At 42.8% G+C, this 17,834-nt stretch overlaps 1 protein-coding gene across 2 annotated transcripts in view; it reads right to left on the reverse strand.

Annotated features, from left to right (window-relative positions):
- Positions 1 to 17,834, reverse strand: part of SLC25A26 (solute carrier family 25 member 26) — an 81,082-nt gene that overhangs the window by 9,683 nt on the left and 53,565 nt on the right. Inside the window, exons 6-7 of one of the 2 annotated variants that reach the window (XM_056501256.1) lie at positions 15,413 to 15,457; positions 4,685 to 4,754 (exon numbers count right to left, since the gene is read on the reverse strand). In XM_056501256.1, coding sequence (XP_056357231.1) covers positions 4,685 to 4,754; positions 15,413 to 15,457 — 115 coding nt within the window. The remainder of the gene's footprint in view (positions 1 to 4,684; positions 4,755 to 15,412; positions 15,458 to 17,834) is intronic. The other variant, XM_056501257.1, reaches the window with a different exon arrangement.

The following is a 17,834-nucleotide window of genomic DNA, read 5'->3' on the forward strand; positions in this document are numbered from 1 at the left end:
ACATCTGCAGAGAATGATTTACCTTTGTTTGGCAATAAGAATAAAAAGACTTGAAGACTTAAAATATTCCCCTATGCTGCTGGCATTTTCTACCATTTTAGCTGTCATACAGAAATAAAAGCATCAGAACTGAATGAAATACTTCACCTGGGAACAATACATAACCCCAGGTTCTTGCAGCCTGTAGAATTTGCTGCTACAGGAAAATGTTTCTCAGGTACTTAGACACAATCCTCAAATAAAATCCTATGAAGGGAAGAAGACAAGTTCTCCTTCAGTTTTGGCATCCTGTTTTTCTGTACCACTTTAACTTCTCACCTTTCCTAAAGGGTCCAGGGAATCCTTCTGGCCATTACAGGGGTTCTCCCTGATTCTGAGTTCCTGTCATATGGCCAGACCCTGCTCTCTTTTCTGCAATACCAGCCCTGTTCTGTAGGTCAAGCTCATTTCAAAAGACAGGAGTTTGTTCCTTGATGGAATTAGCCCATCTGACGAAAAGAAAAAAAAATCACATCAAACTGTAATATTGTCTTTCTTCATTATTATTTTCTGTGCTGACACCTGGATCCAGGACCTTATTTTTTTTGTTAATAAACAGGGTTTTTGCCACTTTCACCCAGGTATTCATTTCTCTCATTGGCAAGAAGGGTTTATTAGAGTCCTTCTCCTTAGAGGAAATGTTCATTCCAGGGTGTTTTAGCCTGAAATTTGTCTCAAAACTGAGACATAGGTTGAAAAACTGAGCAGGTCAGGTCCAATGCTAAACCTCACAGCATCCTCTTACATTGACTGACTTCCAAGTTCACAAATTGTCTTTTTTAGAACGCTTCAATCAATAAGTTCCTATTTGAACTTCTATTTTATTGGTATCATGTTAAATTCTTTTAAGAGGAAGTTTATTCTGGTCCTTTATCAGTGTGGGAACAGCACCTGCCAGAGTAGAGCAAAGTGATCTCAGAACCTCCTTGGATTTCAGCAGAAATACCAAGACAAAGCACTGCTCCCTCCAGAGATTTAACCAATTCAGGGTTAGGAGCATGTTCCAAGCAGATTCTGCAGGGAAATCTTGAGAACTACTCAAAAATTTATTCAGAGCTATAGAGTTAAAGAGGCTTTTAGACACAGTGTGTAATCTTGTCAGAGCCGATTACACCAAAACAAAAGTGATGGGAAATCCTCCTTGTTAATGTGCAAAAAGCTCTTGTTAGTGCATTATGATTCACTGGACTTGCACCTCCATTCTTGGTGACTCTGTCACCACAGAGCATTAATTATTAATGTCAAGCCACACTTTTTCTTATGGCAGTGAGAAAGAAGGCATCTTACCAGGGGCAATTTTCAGTCACATTAAATGGACACTCAGGTTCTTTGACAAGCTGGGATCACCTCTCTGCTCCAGGGCAGTACTTTTCCCTGGATTTTCACAGGATTTCTTTCCCACTTGCATGGAGAACAGAGGAAACCCAGAAGCTCTCCTGGGACAGCCTGCCTGGGACACTGGGGGGGTCCAGCCAGGCAGGCTAAGCCCAGAGAAGACTTGAGCATGGGGTGAAAGCAGAATCATGCCTGAGTGGGGACATGCTTCCCTCCTCTGCCTCCATGCCCTGCCCAGATCTGGGGTGGTGTCCAAACAGATCTGACACAAGGCAAGGTTTGGTTCAAACAAAACCTCAGGCTTAAAATCTCATTTACATCTACCCTTGGGACCTTCCCCACTGGCTGCTCAGGCATCACCTTTTCCTACTCCCCAAACACTCCAAACATCTCTGTTAAGACACAAAAGATGATGATAAAGCTGGTCATGGCCTTAAGGGATTCAATTATTAACAGATGATTCAGAGAGGATTTCAGATCTCTAATATTTATACTCATGCCTATTACATTTCCATAAAAAGCCCATGGATCACATACATCCATCTTACATATGAGGGCTGAAACTGCTGCCATTTCACAGGCACTGGGCATGGAATTCAACAGATTGTTGTTCTTGGTTCTGTCTTTACCAAATACTTATAACCAACTCAAACAGACACACATGTGCCATAAAGGGAAGCTAAACAGGACTTTTCTTTCAGTTTCTCTCAGCTTATTACCCTGCCCCTCAGGACCTCTAACATATTTTTAGAAAGTATTGAATTCAAGCAAAGAGCACAGGAGAAAAGCCTGTCTGTGTGACTTCACCATCCCACCACCACCATGGTGGCATTTGAAGGCATATCTGTCTGCAAAGGTTGTTTTTTTGGATAACATTCTCCTTTTAAGGTTTATAATACAATGATTTTAAATCACTTCTAAGCACACATCCACTCTGTTTTATTCCTAGACTACTGGCAAGGTTTTAATTTTTTTGTTTTGGGATGGAAAGAAGGGCATAAAAAGTTTGGTCAGCCTTTTCTTCCCTCATCTGATGCTGCATGTAGGTAGTTAATAATTTTTAACTCTGGAATCCATTGTTCAGAATGCAGGAAATTATTTTTCCACTGCCTCCCCTCAGCAAGAAAGCAAAATATTTTCAGTGAAATAGAATGGATGCAGTACCAGAATAGATCAATATCAGAGCCAGCTTGTTACATATCTCAGAGGGAGGCAATGGAGACAGAGGGGAAGGTTCTGATGCAAAAACAGCTCAACCTCCTGAGCTTTGAAGCAGGTCCTCAAAGGACACATGAGAAAGGAAGATTACAATACTGCTGGTGAAAAGGGAAGAATCAGGAGGCAGCACAGAGAAGGAAAACCAGGCTGGAGGAAGGATAACCCAGAGAATATTTATCCTCACCAATTACAACATGATCTACAAAATAAGAGTCCAGCTCTGCAAAGATTTGTGCCTGGGGAATAGAGCCTAGGAAGGCAAGCAGGCTGAAGTGTCTCATCTGCCCCCAGCTGGACCTGGCAGTCTCTGTGCTGCTCCAGGAGCTGGTGTCTCCTCCAACACAGAGCTGGTGTCCCCAGAGTGTGCCAAAGGACAGTGAGCACCTCTCCATGCACTGCTGTGCCTCTGGAAGCTCTAGAAAAGGAGCAGACACTGCTGAACATCTATTAAACAGCAGCAAATCCAAGCACAGCTGGTCAGAATCAGGATATACAGAGAAAGAATTGGAGGCACTGGGCTGAATTTCCAACTGAGGCACCAAATTTGACCTCAGGAAATTACTCTGCAAGGCTTTGGGTAAATCAGATAACCTTTCCAGCTCGCTGAACATGCCTGAACACTGTTTTTGTATCAATCTAACTGTAATCTCTCAATCAACAGTGATAAATTAATGATCCCCATCACACCTGCAGACATACAGATTGCATTTTAAAGCAGTATTAGTCTGTTAGTTTGATTTGTTTTAAATAAAAAATGAACTATCTGCTTCATTCCCTCTTGTTTTGTTTGCACTGATTGATGAAGTCAGAGTAAAATCCAACAGCAGGATCTGAAGCAGAATAAAACTCCCTTCCCATCAACATAAACAGAAAAAATACAGCTGGACAAGACTACAAGAGGTCACCTAAAATATTCCCTTGGCCCCAGAATGGAATCAGTTCTACCTAAACCATTCCCTCATTGCTCACACACCCCATCTGCTTAACTCTGTGCAGCCACAGCCAGGCTGCCTCCCCTCAGCTGTGCAGTTTCAGTGCCCTTCAAAACCAAGCCTCAGTCTCTGCTGGAATTCTGCTGCTATTAATACTTCATTTCCCCCAACAGAACTTATTTTTTAAAAATTACATACAATGTAATGGCTCTGATTTTGTAAATTATCAAAAAACAAGTTTTGCTTTTGATAATCTATATTTCAAGAAATGTTATCATTTCTCTTTAAACAGGATTTATTTTTTCCACATATTCTGTTACTGGTTTGGAATCTCAAAATGTATTTTAGCTCCTTGGGGGAAAAGCTCTGGCTGTCCATCCTTTTACTATTAATCTGTTTTTTCTATTAAGACAGTTGAGTCTCTCCTCCTTCCAACTTGACAGCTATACTGATGAGTCATTAATTGATTTTTTTCCCCCTCTTTTTTGTTTTTTTGGAAACAAATACAGTAGGCTAAAATCAAGCAAGAAGCCTACTGAAGAATTCAATTAACTTCTGGCTTGTTTGGTAATAAATAGTGCAGTATTGTATTCTGCCACTCTTTATTCTTGCTGTAGTGTCTGGAGATTGCCCAGATGTTTCATCCTCTGGGGTTTTTTTTTGCTGTGGAAGGCTTTTGCCTGCAGGCTGAGCAGTGCTGGCCCTCTGCTCTCCTGCTCCAGTTAATCTAGGTGCTGTCAGAGCTGTCACAGGGATGGTGAATCACGGGCTCTGCAATCACCTCAGCCCCTGGGGAAGCGCTGGGAGCCAACAGCTGCACAAACCCCCACCCAAACCAAGCCTCTCCTGGATGAGGATTTTACAAATCAACTTTGAAATAATCACAAAGCCTGACTGACAGGCCCACAGTTTTTAAATAACAGAAATTTGTCAAAAACAAATTGGTTGTCTTTCAAACAGACACCCTGGTTGAGTCTCTTTTTTTTTTTTTTTCTTCTTCTCTTTCCTTTGCTGACTTTCCTATTTCCAAACAACTGGATCCGTTTTCTTCTAAACAAACTTGAATTACAAAGGAATGTTGTTCTGCTATACTTAATAGATTTGCACATTTTTCCCTTTCTTCTTTAGTCTTTCCCAGTATAACATATAATCCTTTGCACCTGCAAAAGCTCCACAGACTGCTGACTGCCAAGAATCCACCACGTGACCCTGCTTCCATGACCAGAGATCCTGTGTTTAAAGAGAAAGGAAAATAAAAAGTTATTAAATGCTTGAATCTATCTGATCCCCATGTGAGTTAACTCTGAGGATGGGAACTTAAGTGAAAAGCTATTTTTGTGGCATTTTTGAGTGATGTAATAAGTGATTTTTCCCAAGGAACTTGTGTACTTGAACAAGCAGATGGAGTGAGAAAGACGTCTGGAACTGAGGAGGGCTTGAAGCAAATTGCTTTCAGGGAATTCATATGTATGTATTTAAGCCTGTGGCCATGCAACTTTGCAAATATTTTGTGAATTTATTTTCTTTTTGGCAGATAAAACAGCACAAAGCAAAACACTGAGCGAGAGGGCGGCATGCAAGAACCAATATCAGCTCAGCCCAGATTTACAAAAGGCTCCCATTTCAAATGAGCAGCTCCCACTTCCATGAGATCCAAGTCCTGTTTGCTCCCCCACATTTCTTAAACCAACCCTTCCCCAAAAACCCCCATCATTAAGAAATTACTCTTATCACTCCCATTATATCCCAAAGCAGGTGTGTCTCTGTTTTTCACTTGGCATCATTAGGGACCACACACCCTCCTCTCCATGGCTCCCACACACCCTGCTCCCATCCATTTGCTCACAGCAGCATTTAAACACACATTTAAAGCCCCTAAGAGAACAATGCCTTCCAAAACCACCTCTCAAGTCACATCACACAATCTGATGAGCCTGTTCAGTACCAGCAGCAAAGGCCAGTGTCTGCCATGGCAGCTACAGCCACCGTGTTTTTCCCTCCTTCACCCTGCTCCATCTGCCCTTTCTCATCTCCAGAAACATCTCACACTGAAAGCTCTCTGGAGGACAGCTTTCTGGTTTATGAGTAACCAGAAAGGATCAGTACTGAGCAAAAAGGGATGGGATCCACAGCCCTTCTGAGACCCACTGCAATTTCATTTTATAGCCGTGGCATTCTCCCTCTTTTTAAAGTCACATTACTTCTGTACTATAAAATTTTCTTAGAAGCAACTGGATAGCAGTGCCAGGCTGAGATTACTGCTCCTGGTCTGCAGTACAGTCACTTTCCACTGGAGCAGGAGAACTCTGCTCTCCTTTGCTGACTCTTCATTTAACATGCTGTCCTCGTGACTGGTTTCTTCCAGCTTGGCTGGAGGTTGTATTTCAGTTGAATGTTTTAAAAATCAAACTGTTCAAGCAACAATGGCCAGCCACAATGTTGTTTGGTACCCTGCCACAGCTAAATAGCTGCAGCTCTGCTGTATGAAAGCACTAGAGGGGTTCCAGCCTCTCTAATGCTAGCCATTCTTTTCCTGGTGTTTTTGGTATGGGCTGCTATTCTGCCGTCACCCACAGCAGAAACTGATTTTCATTTCATAAATAAATAAATAGAGATTCATAAGTCTTCAAAACCATAATGTGCTTTTCTGGAATAACTTACAGTCTTCGGACACACAGTTCTCTTGCAACTCAGTCCTGATGGAAGGAGGACACACTCCCTTAGACAATTACCTTCCAGAGTATCTGGGTGCTGTCAAAGCATAAATCCCACCTTCAGCACCCATCTGCAAAACACTTCAGGTGCTTAAAAAACCTTGAATTGAAAGTCAGGGTTTAAAAACTGAACTGCTGGAGCCACAGCTTTCTTTTGATCAAAACAGAATTACTGTATTTTTTTTTTTAATTAAACGTTCTCCAAACATCTGTCCATCAAACCTGAGAACTCAGAACAGTTACTGCTGCCATGTAAAAATGCACTGTGGAAGAGCTGCTGGAAGACTAAGAGGAAAACCAGCCCATTAAGACAGATGTTCATGGCTTTGCCAGAACCCAGCCTATTCTCAGTCATGATGGAGTTTTATGTTAATGTCATTGTCCAAAGAAGAAGGAAAAGGCCATTCTGATTTCTTGGCATGTAGCTCTAAAATCTAGTTTCTGATAAAGCCTGGCTGCCCAGTGCAGCTCTGCACAAAGAGCCTCTGCCAAGCAAGGCAAGCAGTGATGAATTCCCATCCATTACTGCAAATTGACAACAGGTATTTGCAACAGTCATGCAATACGGAAAATGGTTTAAAAGGGTGGAGCCAGGAACAGTTCAATTAAATTAGGGAAAAGGAGAATTGAGGCTGGAGAACAGGAAGCAAATTCCCCAGCAGTGAGGTCTACTGAAGTGCAGAGCCAGCCTCCCCAGGGAGGAGAGGAAAGCCCTCTCCTTTGAGCCATTTAAAAATAGATTGGAGAAGGCACTCAAGACTGCACTGTGGGGAATAATCCTGTGCTGGCAAGGGCAGCATGAGATGACTTCATCTGTTTCTTTCCATCTCCAATTTCGGTGATTCACCCAGAGCTCCAAACCTGAACATGCAGAAGAGCAAGAGGGAAGCAGGGCACGGGGACATGATCCTGGAGGAAGCCAAGAGGAACAAGTGTCACAGGGCCAAGAGGACCAGCAGGACTCTGCTCCAAATTCCTTCTAACCACACAATGGTGTGGGCCAGGATGACGTGCTGGAGGTCATACATGTTTCCTCTCATAGTCCATGGGCCAACTAATTGACAGGGCTTTGTGGTAAGTCAGGCCTGTAAGTTCTTCAAAAACACTCACCCTTTCAGCAGGTGTTAACACCACTAAGGGCAAAGCACAGAAGCTGTTAGGGGTTTGTAGATTACTATAAAACCAGGGCCTTGCTCCTGGAAAGAAACATAGGATCCATATATATATGTGTCCTCAAAACACTGACTTGGGACAAAACTGCTGGTTATTGCAGTGATGGAGTGCTTAGAGCACACTCTGCCATCCTAGATGCTGCAAAGAAGCAGAAGATCCTTCCACTCTGGGGGATAATGGTGAAAGCCCAGGTCAGGCAGAGCTCAGAGCCCAAGGGGCACAGCTCAGAGCCTCCAAAAAGGGCAGAAGTGCCCATGGAATGGCTGCAGAAGCCCCAGTGACACTGCTCTGTCTCCAATGCTCCTTGCAACATGGAACACCCTGGCAGCCACGAGCAGCACGACTGCCTCAGCCTGCCCCACCACCAACCATCACCAAAAGGCTTCTACCTGCTCACACTGTGCTGCTGCTGCAGCAGGCTGCAGGGGATAACCTGACTTTTCCAGGGCAGTCCCCATTCCCACTAGCATTCCCAGCCTAGGAAAGCAAAATGACAAGGAGCACACTACATGAAAGCGGCCGCCATGCCAAGCCTGTGTCATGTGTATTCTATTAAGCTGAAGGCTGAATAGAAGACTTTGTTTTCCACTTCAAAGGACCCCATCCCAATCTCTCTCTCTCTCTTCCCTTATGAATAACAAATTGGAAATAAATCTTCTGGCTGAAGTGCATGGAAACTCATACAGTTGGGGCCCTCTGCAGCTTCCCAGCTCAATCACATGGTAATTTTTTTTTGTAAACACTTTTCTGTGATATATATGTAAATCTTGCTGTGCATTGCTGCACCATGTAAAGCAATACAGCGGGTGTGGCCTCAGGGGATGGGACACAGCAGGAAGCCTGGCTGCATATTTCCAATTATTCTCAGGGATAATGTTCACAGAGAAGGGTCAAGTTTTATACGTGGGCAGAGCCCTACTTTTCTTCATAGTGATCCCATTTCATCCTGCTCCACAGGCCAGTGTCCCCTCATTCTCACCATAAATGTTATTTAGGTCTTTTAGTACTGAGAAAACAAGGATATTTCATTTTACTGGGCAGAGGGAGCATTGGAAAAGTCCGTTTTGAGATATACCAAAGGCTCTTTCATCTAAAAACAGACAAAAAAGGAAAATCTTACCTCTGCTTTTAAATACTGGGGGCAAGTATTTGGTGCCCACAAATATGGACTCCTCAGTGCTGAGGACACCTGGCCTCCAGATGGCCAATAACCTTTGACCAGTGCACACAACTCTCACCTGGGCATGCCTGTCACCTTTGCCATGCATTTATAGCAAAAGTTCACAGCAAAAATCAGCTGTCAGCTTTGCATTCTCAATGCAGCCAGGTCATGGTGTCTATATTCAGGACATCTAAGCTTTGGAAATGCAGGAAAATGCAATAGTCACACACCTCTCAAGCCTGATGACCAGCCCAACACCAGCAATGCTGCAGGAAGCACTGCAGAGAATAAGACATCCCTGCCTTGCCCTGCTATTCTTCAAGCCTGCAGAACTCATGGCATGCACAGCACTTGAGGCCTGCAGCTGAATAAATACTCCAATTCACTCCAGTGATAAGCATCTATAGTATCTCTGTGTACCCCTCTGTTCACAACAGTGTTCAACTTCATGACAACGGGGGAGAAAAAATCCTTCCAAATGAATCCCATGGATCTGTGAGCATGTGAGGTCCTGCAGACTGGGGAAAGAAAAGCAATTCTCATGTTTGCCTTTCCTGCTGGGGATTTTACTCACAAGGTGGCATTCTGCATGGCTGACCCTTACAGATGCATGGCACATTAGCTACAGGAGAAGCAAAAAAAATCACAAGTTGATTGCAGTTTCTATACATAAAATCAACATGGAGCAAGGAGCCAAATGTCCTCCTCAGTGGATTTTTATGTGCATATGTGCAGCATATGAGCAAGTACATGTGTATATTATCTTGCAGGAAACATGCAAGCCCAAACATGGGAAAAATTCAATTATCTAAGTTCACTGTTGACATAAATGCTGAGGCTCCATTTGCACTAATGGAGTTGTGCTCACTTATGCCAGTACTGAATTCAGCCCTAGAATTAAACCCACCCAAATCCTAGATAAATTGAAAGAGAACAAAAGCTGGCCTATATGCAAGAGCATATTTTTCATGTTAAAAGCATTTCATTCCCTTTTTCTGCCCATATAATACTGCATTGATGTCTGTGACCCATTTGGATGTAAATCAAAATGGATGTGCTAAAAGCCTGGTTAAAGGAAATGTTCTTCGAAACAGTGTTCCCATGGCAAGGCAGAACAGCTACACTCAGCTTCCATGGCACAAAGGGACATATGGGGAGGGAAAATGCACTTCTGAAAAATCACTTTAAAGCCAGCAGGGTTTTTCTTGAGCACCTGCACTGCTCCTACCTAATAGATATTTGTAGGTTGTGTGAATAAATTACATGGAAGAATTATATAAATTACACGGAAGAATTACATAAATCTGCTAAGATTCTTCAGCAAATAACCAGTGTCCAAATCAAATCTTCGATATTCAAACATCCCCAGATGTCACTGGCAAGCTTAGCAACTTCTAGAGAACCTCCTGTGGCCTGGCCATGACCAAGAGCATCACAATCTGGCTCTGTATCTGCAGCCTGTGTGAGCCTGTTTTCCCCTGCTCTGTTCAAATGCTGCATTGATGACCCAAGGCCATCTGACTTTTCCCAAACGTGCCTGCAGTGCTGTGAGCAAGGGTTGCATTTGTTTCTCTGCCTTTGGTGCAGATGGTGTGCAGCATTCCTTGGGCTGTGCCCCAGGACGGCTGAATGACACTTATTGTGGCAGCAATAAAGCCAGGGCTGTTTGCTCAACAGCTGTTGGGGGCATTGTTCCTTTGTGAGAAACATGCAGCACTCTGCTCCTGGCATGGACACACCACATCCCACCCCCAGCACCCTGGGCAAAGCTGCTCTCCTGATTCAGCACCTCAGCAAATGGCACACAGTTATTTCACCAGTAGGACTTAATCCCAAAATCAGCCCAGTCTTGCTCCAAGAGGGAGCATGGTAGAACACTTAGCCTGTGAGGAAATGGCTTTAAAGCTGGGCCTGGGTTTCATTTACTCCTGGCTTACATGCAGCTGAGCACAGAGGAAAGAAATACTAGACTGCTTCTCCAGGAAAAAAGGAAAATGGTCACCTACCTGGAGAGCAGGGAAAGAGCCATTTAAGGCTCAGTTTGGCTACATGCCTCTATTTTCTACCTGCCCTGTTAAGCAGCAACAGATCTGACTGTAAATTTTAGGAGGGAAATAGCATATGGTTTATTGATTCAATGGTGGAGTTACAAACACATATTACTGCTGAGAACCCCAGCTGCCTGGGAAGAAGTATTCTGCAAACTTTTCATTCTTATTAACTTTAAAAATCAGGTGCAATGAGCTTCAACCAAAGTTGGAATCTTCACTCTCCACAGAAAGCCATCAGGCAGTCTTTGCAAAGCAAGCTTCAAGATGTATCTCAAAATCTACCTGCACTGATGACCAAGAGCAAGGCTGAGCTGAGCCCAACATCAGTTCACATCCCATACTGCCTATCCCAGCCCCCAGAAGCTGAGCTCTCTCAGCCTCACAGGGGAATGGCTGGCCTCTCCCCATTCTCTTTTTGTACAACACCTATTAATTTGTGAGAAAATTATTTTATTGCTAAAACCAGTGACAAAAAAACTTGTGGGCTCACTAGATCTGCAAAAAGTCTAAGAACTCTAAATTTTGCTCAGCACTGAGACAAAGAGGGAAATCCTGGCCCTACTGAGTGGCAGCAGAGTCAGACATCACCTTGAGCATGGCCAGTTGAAGATTTTTATCTTTCTTTGAAGCTCCTGGGCCAGCAGAGCAGCACAGAGTGTGCCAGCCCTCCCAGAGAGGTTGGGTTTGTAGGGGCAGGACTGGCTGACCCTGATGTCCCACAGTCTCAGCAATGTCCAAGTATCTCATCTTAAGAGTCTAACCTGTCTAATGAAAAAAACAAAAGGTTCCCAGGATAGTAGGATTGTTTTCCTTAAAAAAGTCCACCAACTAAACAAACAAAAAACCCCTTGTTTTTCAAGGCAACTCATTTGAGACCTGTGTCCTCCTGTCCTGCCTGCTCCTTCCCTCCTCACTGGCTACCAAAGCCTTTTCTCCAGACATACAATACATTTGGTCTATAAAGAGACCATTCTCCTTGTCCAGCTGCATTTCAGTAACTCTCAGAGGCTCTGAAGCACAGCCAACATGCAGAAATATAAAACCCAAGAGCACTGAGTCTTGTTTCACCTGAGAAGGGTTTATCTTACACACAGCACTGTTCTCTGAGGGATTTGACCATTTCCACTGAGTTTTATGAAACAGGCATTTTTGACATGATTTCTAGACTCAAAGCTAACCAGAGGCTCTTGATTTTCTGTAGGGTTTTAAAAATGCTATTTTATTGAAAAAACCCAAACACCTGTTGCCCTGTATTTCTGTAATAGCCCCCCAGCAGAAACAAAAGTTGTCTTTTTTCTTAGTTAGTTCTAAAAGAGAAGGATTGAAACAGGAAATAAAAGGAAATAAATGATTAATCACTTATGTGCTGATCACAGGAAGTTGGATATGATTATTTTAAGCACTGAATAAAATGTCTGAACAGAAAAGAATAAAAGACAAGACAGAAGGGATGGGCTCCACAGGGCCACAGCCATCTGAGCAGAGACTGGCAGCAGGGTGAGCACAGGAGCTGCACCAGGCTCTGGGTAACCCACAACAATTTCATGCCAAAGACACAGCCCAAAATGTGAAATTCCCACAGTCAGGAACACACATATAGTGTTTCCAAAGCAACTTCCTGAGGCACCCTGGAAATTCCAGGGCAGCATACAAGGAGACTGTATCTTCCAACATTAATTCCAAAACCTGAACTAATATGGAAGGCTCTGGGCTAGGCTGGTATTTGGGAAGCACGCCACATCTATGCTTTGCTGCCTTTCTTCAGGGCCACCTGGCTTTGAGATGGGATCAGAAGCATTAACCCCACATAAAAGAACCTAAACCTGATCAAACTGTCCCAGTAATATTCAACCATGGTGCTCTTCTGAGGGTTGGTGTAGCAGAAAGTGAATCCAATTTGTAACATCCCTTCTTTCCCTGAACTCTGAGAATTCAAAACTGTTTTTTCCTGTAAGGTTTGGACTAAAGAGACAGGAAAAAGCTACACTAACTCACCCTAGTTGGGAATTACAAGGTCCTGAAATCTGATACATCACAGCAGTTTCCTTCTCTTTTTTTGGTTTATAGCAATAATCTGTGCCTCAAACAAAAAATGAAAAAATTGAGAACTGGGAAGAGAAAGGACATTAAGCACATCTTAGAGCAGTGGATGCCACCTAAATTTTTAAAAAATACTTTTTTTAATTAAAAGCACTGTAATTTCTTTACTGTTGTTTCTTAAGTCATTGTGAACTAAGAAAGGAGTCAATAAGCTGTTCCTAAATTGTGTGTTCACCTGAGTCACTATTAGTAAGACCTGTATTTGAAGCAGTATTTGTTTCTTGCTAATCACTGCAATCCTCCCTTTGCCAGCACCCACAGCCAATGAAACTTTATAGTTCAGTAATCTACAGAATGCTCTCTTTTAATATAGTTCAGTGCATGGCATGCAAGTTTGCTCTCACAGGGGACAGCTGGTGAAGTCACAGACAGGAGAAAACTGTGCATGTAAACTCTGTGACTAAAGCATAGGAATAACCAGAGCAGCTTGGAGTAAAGCAGATAGAGAAAATGGGATATAGAAACACACCATTTGCCACCTATGACAAGTCTTTATTAGGCTTCTTTAAGCTTAACACCCTGCTGCTGGCTGCAGTCAGCACATATCTGAAGGAAAAAGAAACTCTCTTCTTCTTCCTTGTGCCTCTCAAACTGTCCTTTCACAGTGGAATGGTTTTCCTTATTTTTATGGTGATTAGCTTGTTCAGGGAATCATAAGACTGAGTCTCTCTTCCATCAGCTTATGTAACTTGGTACTAATGGTTTTAAAAATGACACAGCCACTTGTTCTGTTCTCAGTGAGATGGCCCACACACATCATACACAACTGCTCCCACAGTTACTTTCTCAAGAAATCCTATTAATACAGAGCAGAATAATCCCTTGGGCATCATCTCAATAACTCTTTTCTGTTCAGGCTTTGTGCCATTTTTCTCTTGTCCTTTGCATTTCTATTTCTTCGTAATTACTGCCTGCTCATGCTCCCATGCACCAAGAGGAGCCCTACACCCTCAGCCATACTCCCAGTGATGCTACTGGCCACATCCATCCTCTTGATGGGACCATAATGATTTTTGTCCTTTGTTATACTGTCAGAACAATTTTTTAAGAGCTTCCCTTAGATAAACAAAATGTATTCTGCTTTCAGTTCCTGGCTTTGATCTGACAAGCCCTGAGCTCTCTCCCTGTGCTGAGCCAGAGGGACTGAGTATGCCAGACTGATTTTGCAGTTTTCTACTCCTGACTCCACATCAGGAGAATATAATGCAACAGGTTTGTGGAACAAACTGACTGAAGTTTTGTTTCTCTTCAGATCTGCACTGACCTCTTTAGATTAAACATGAAGCCTCATCCTGAGTGACTCACTCCTGCAGTTAGCTAAATTCAAACTGTCTTCTTTAAAGCCTGTAATGTAAACAATACATTTTACTGTCACAGCTACGTGGACATTAGTTAAAACAACTTTACATTCTGCAAACAGCTGGACAATGCTGCTGGTTTATGTGGTTTTGGCACGAGCACCACACTTTTTCCCTTTAAGCATTGCCACCTCTTGCTCCCAAGCACGGCTGCTGCAGTAACCATGAGCAGGTTGGGCCAGTACCACTGCAGAGGAGTTTACAGAAAGCCATTCCTGGACACTGGCAGGGAAACAGATTCCTAATAAGGCAGCCCAAGCTCCCCTGTGCAGTGGGATGATGCCCAGACCCCACAGCAGGCTGAGCATGAAGCACCTACACAATCCTCCACGATCACAGCTCAGCTCTGCAAGAGCTCTTGATGATTTTCATTCTCCTCCTGCCTGTGGATTCACCTTTAAATCAAACTCCCTGAAGCCTCTGCATGCAAATATTCCCACTGTGGGTGTGGGTGTCCCCCCAAACAGCCCCACTACAGACACACAGCCCAACACACAAGGACCCACTTTGGGTCTCTGTGCTGAGCTTGCTCAGAACTCCAGCACTCCTACCAAGCAGAAAGTTTCTCTCTCCAGCTCCTCTTTTATAAATATGTTTTGCTACAATGCTTTTAATGATCTGCAATAATTCTCTGTGCTTCTACCCCATGACCTCCAAGTACTTGAAAAACCCTTCCTTTCATCTTCTGCAGTGAGTTCAAGGAAATACAGAGGGATGGAGAAATTACACCTTCAAATCCAACCCTCCGCTCAAAAATCTAGATCCTGACTTCACCATGATAAACAGAGCAACCAGCTGCTGGTGGGAGAACAGCACATCATTCCAAACAACTGCACTGTTAAAACATCTTCCATTGACACCTTCACTAAATGACCTAAAAATAAAGTACATGTAGCCAATCAAAAAGTCTTTTCAGTGATGTTTATAAAACCCAGGCTGAAACAGTTTTTTCATTTGCAATTTCCTTTTACCATGAAAAGCCAAACACTAAAAAATTAAATTTAAATTAAATTTAAATAAATAAATAAATAAATAAATAAATAAATAATAAAAAAGAAATCATACAACACGAGCTGGTTCCCACTCTTTTTAAGCAGTAAAAAAAGTTAGAGACAAAGATAAAATTTCTGGCATGCTGGGAGTAAAATCTAGCCTGCATGCCACAGATCAGTGGTTAGATATTCCCTGTTATTTTTCAGATATTCAGGAATATGATCTTCACATGCACAGGTAGGTTAGCACATAATTACAAAAAAGGAGTTAGATAAGTTACCATGGAAAGCCTTTGCAAAATGTATAACTTTTATTTCCATCACTAAAGAGAACTTACCTTTAAGGACTCCCAGAGGGGAAACTGTACCAGAGAGAAAGGAATCTGGAGAGGTGGGAAAAGAAAAAAAAAAAATAAAAACAACATAATGTTACAAAAGTAAATTGGGTTAGCACGTTCCTCAGCTGGCTAAATTAGGAACAGTTATTGTTCTCTCAGTGAACTGCAGCTTATTACACTTACAAATCTTTACGGACACTTTATGTATGTTGCCATTAAATGACTGGTTTCACTAAAGCAGTTTTACTTTGTTTATCACATTCCCTGCTGAGAGGTTAATGTATTGTTACCAGGGTGGCCTAGAAGAGCAATAAGCACTGTGATCTAGTGCAGGGACATTCTTGGTTTGACAGTCAGCCAAGAAAGCCATAAGGATGGTTCAAGAAACACGTTCCCAAGGCCAGGAACACAGCTTGGCAAAAAACCATCTTCAGCAGTGCAGACTCCCAAATGCTGAGCTGCTGTGCTGCAACCTGGGCTCTGCACTTGGGCATCAGCTGAAAAAATGTCCCATGTCCCATGGGAATGAGCCAGCTCCCTGAGAATTAAAAGCAGGTTGTGAGGACCTAACTAAACAACCAGGCTAGAGGGGAGAAGCTTGGTGGGCTCTCCTGGCTGCCTGGGCTCTTCTGCACCTCTGTCTGGGCTCATTCCTGCTGCCATTGTCCCAGCACTGCCTGTGCATTCCCACGTCCTTCCAGACTCTGCCCTGATAAACACTCAGCTCAGTCACTTTTCACTGTGAGCACACTGAAACACTTTGCAGCAGGACACATCACTTGCCAAGGTTATGTCTTCTATTTTATTTCTTCCTCCTCAAAGCCCTGCACTAAATTCCTCCTCGTCCTTCACCACTGAGAAGCCCTAACACCTACCCTGGCACCAGCTCTGCCTGTGCTATCTCCAGGCTCAGTATCTGTCTCCAGATCCTCAGAGAGCAGGGTCTGCAGGAAAGCACTGGCCTGTCCTGGATCACCCTACAGCTGTACCTGCAGGTCTGCTTTGCCCCTTCCTAAAGCTGCATTATCTCCTCCACTTTGTAAGCCAGTCAATCCCAGGCTCAAATCTTCCTCCAACTACCTATTCTTTTTTCCACTTTTATCTGTCTTAATTTTCCCCCTTGTTTAGGCTGATTTGGCAGTTCATATATCAAATTATTTAGTATCAGAAAGCATTTATACATCTTTTAGCATGAAAAGGAGTAGATACTCCAAATGGAACATGCCTATTTAATGCAGATATCTTTGCTCTTAGTGATCAAAAAAAATTCACTAAATGTTTACTAGAGATATGAATGGCTTATTAAACCCAAATTCAAGCTACACAAAGGAATCTGAACTGGAGCATCCATTCAACATCACAGGAGTCAAAGAGTATTGTCTGCTTCCCTGTGCTGCAAGTAATGATTAATAAATGAGTCTATTAAGTTAATCTGCCAGGCAAAACTAAACTTGACAGACACTTGCCACAGAAAATTTGTTATCTATTCAGGCAGGAAATGGCAGTGAGAAGAAATCAATGTCACTGCTGTACATTGAGCTGACAAACTGAAATCTCAGAGGAAGTTTGTCATCTTGGACAAGGGGCAGTATCCCTGGTGGCATCTCAAAGCTCCACAATAAAGGTCAGACATGGCTCTTCTTTATCAGGTCTTGAAACTCTAGTGTAGCAATTAAATTTCATTTTAAATACTGGGTGAAAAAGCCCAGCTCTTTGATAGTAATGTGTGATAATATATTTTTGAGAATATATATACACAGCCACATGCTACTGCAGCACTGTTGAACTGAAATTATATAGAATGATTTCTTTGCCAATGTAAAATGAAAAGCAACATAATCTTCTACTATCTAGGCCAAAAAAATAGGGAAGAATAAGTAACAATAACCAATACATTTGCTTCAAATTTATTAAAAAAGAGAAAAGGAAACGCTCTGTATCCAGCTGTACACCAAACAAAACAAGCTTTCAAATACAGCCTCCAAGTTTTGCTTTTTTATGCTTGTGAATGAGTGGTAAAATTAAGCAGCTGTTAATAAGACAACAAGGGAAGCTTGTGACATAATCCCCTTTATATGGCCTAGCTAGAAGCATTTCAGCCAAAGGGGAAACTTTTTCACAAGTGCTGCCTGATTTTCAGTGTTAGTGGTGTTTGTTTTCTGGTCCTGCCCAGGGGCAGCCCAGGCTCTTTGGGGATTATGGGTTTCCCTTTTCCCCACGTGATGCAGCCCAGAAAGATTTTGGATATGTGTTAGAGGGGTCTGCACAGCCACTGGGCTCCCTCCTCTCTAGAAAGGCTGCAGGATAAGACTCTAAACAATCGAAAGTCATGCTTTACTAGTTTAAAAGTTTAAAAACTTGTAAAACCCCAACAAAATAGGAAGCACCACCACCACCAAGCTGAGCAGCATCTCTGCTGCAC

The sequence above is a fragment of the Oenanthe melanoleuca genome, chromosome 12, assembly GCF_029582105.1.
Source record: "Oenanthe melanoleuca isolate GR-GAL-2019-014 chromosome 12, OMel1.0, whole genome shotgun sequence".
In the NCBI taxonomy this organism is placed as follows: Eukaryota; Metazoa; Chordata; class Aves; order Passeriformes; family Muscicapidae; genus Oenanthe; species Oenanthe melanoleuca.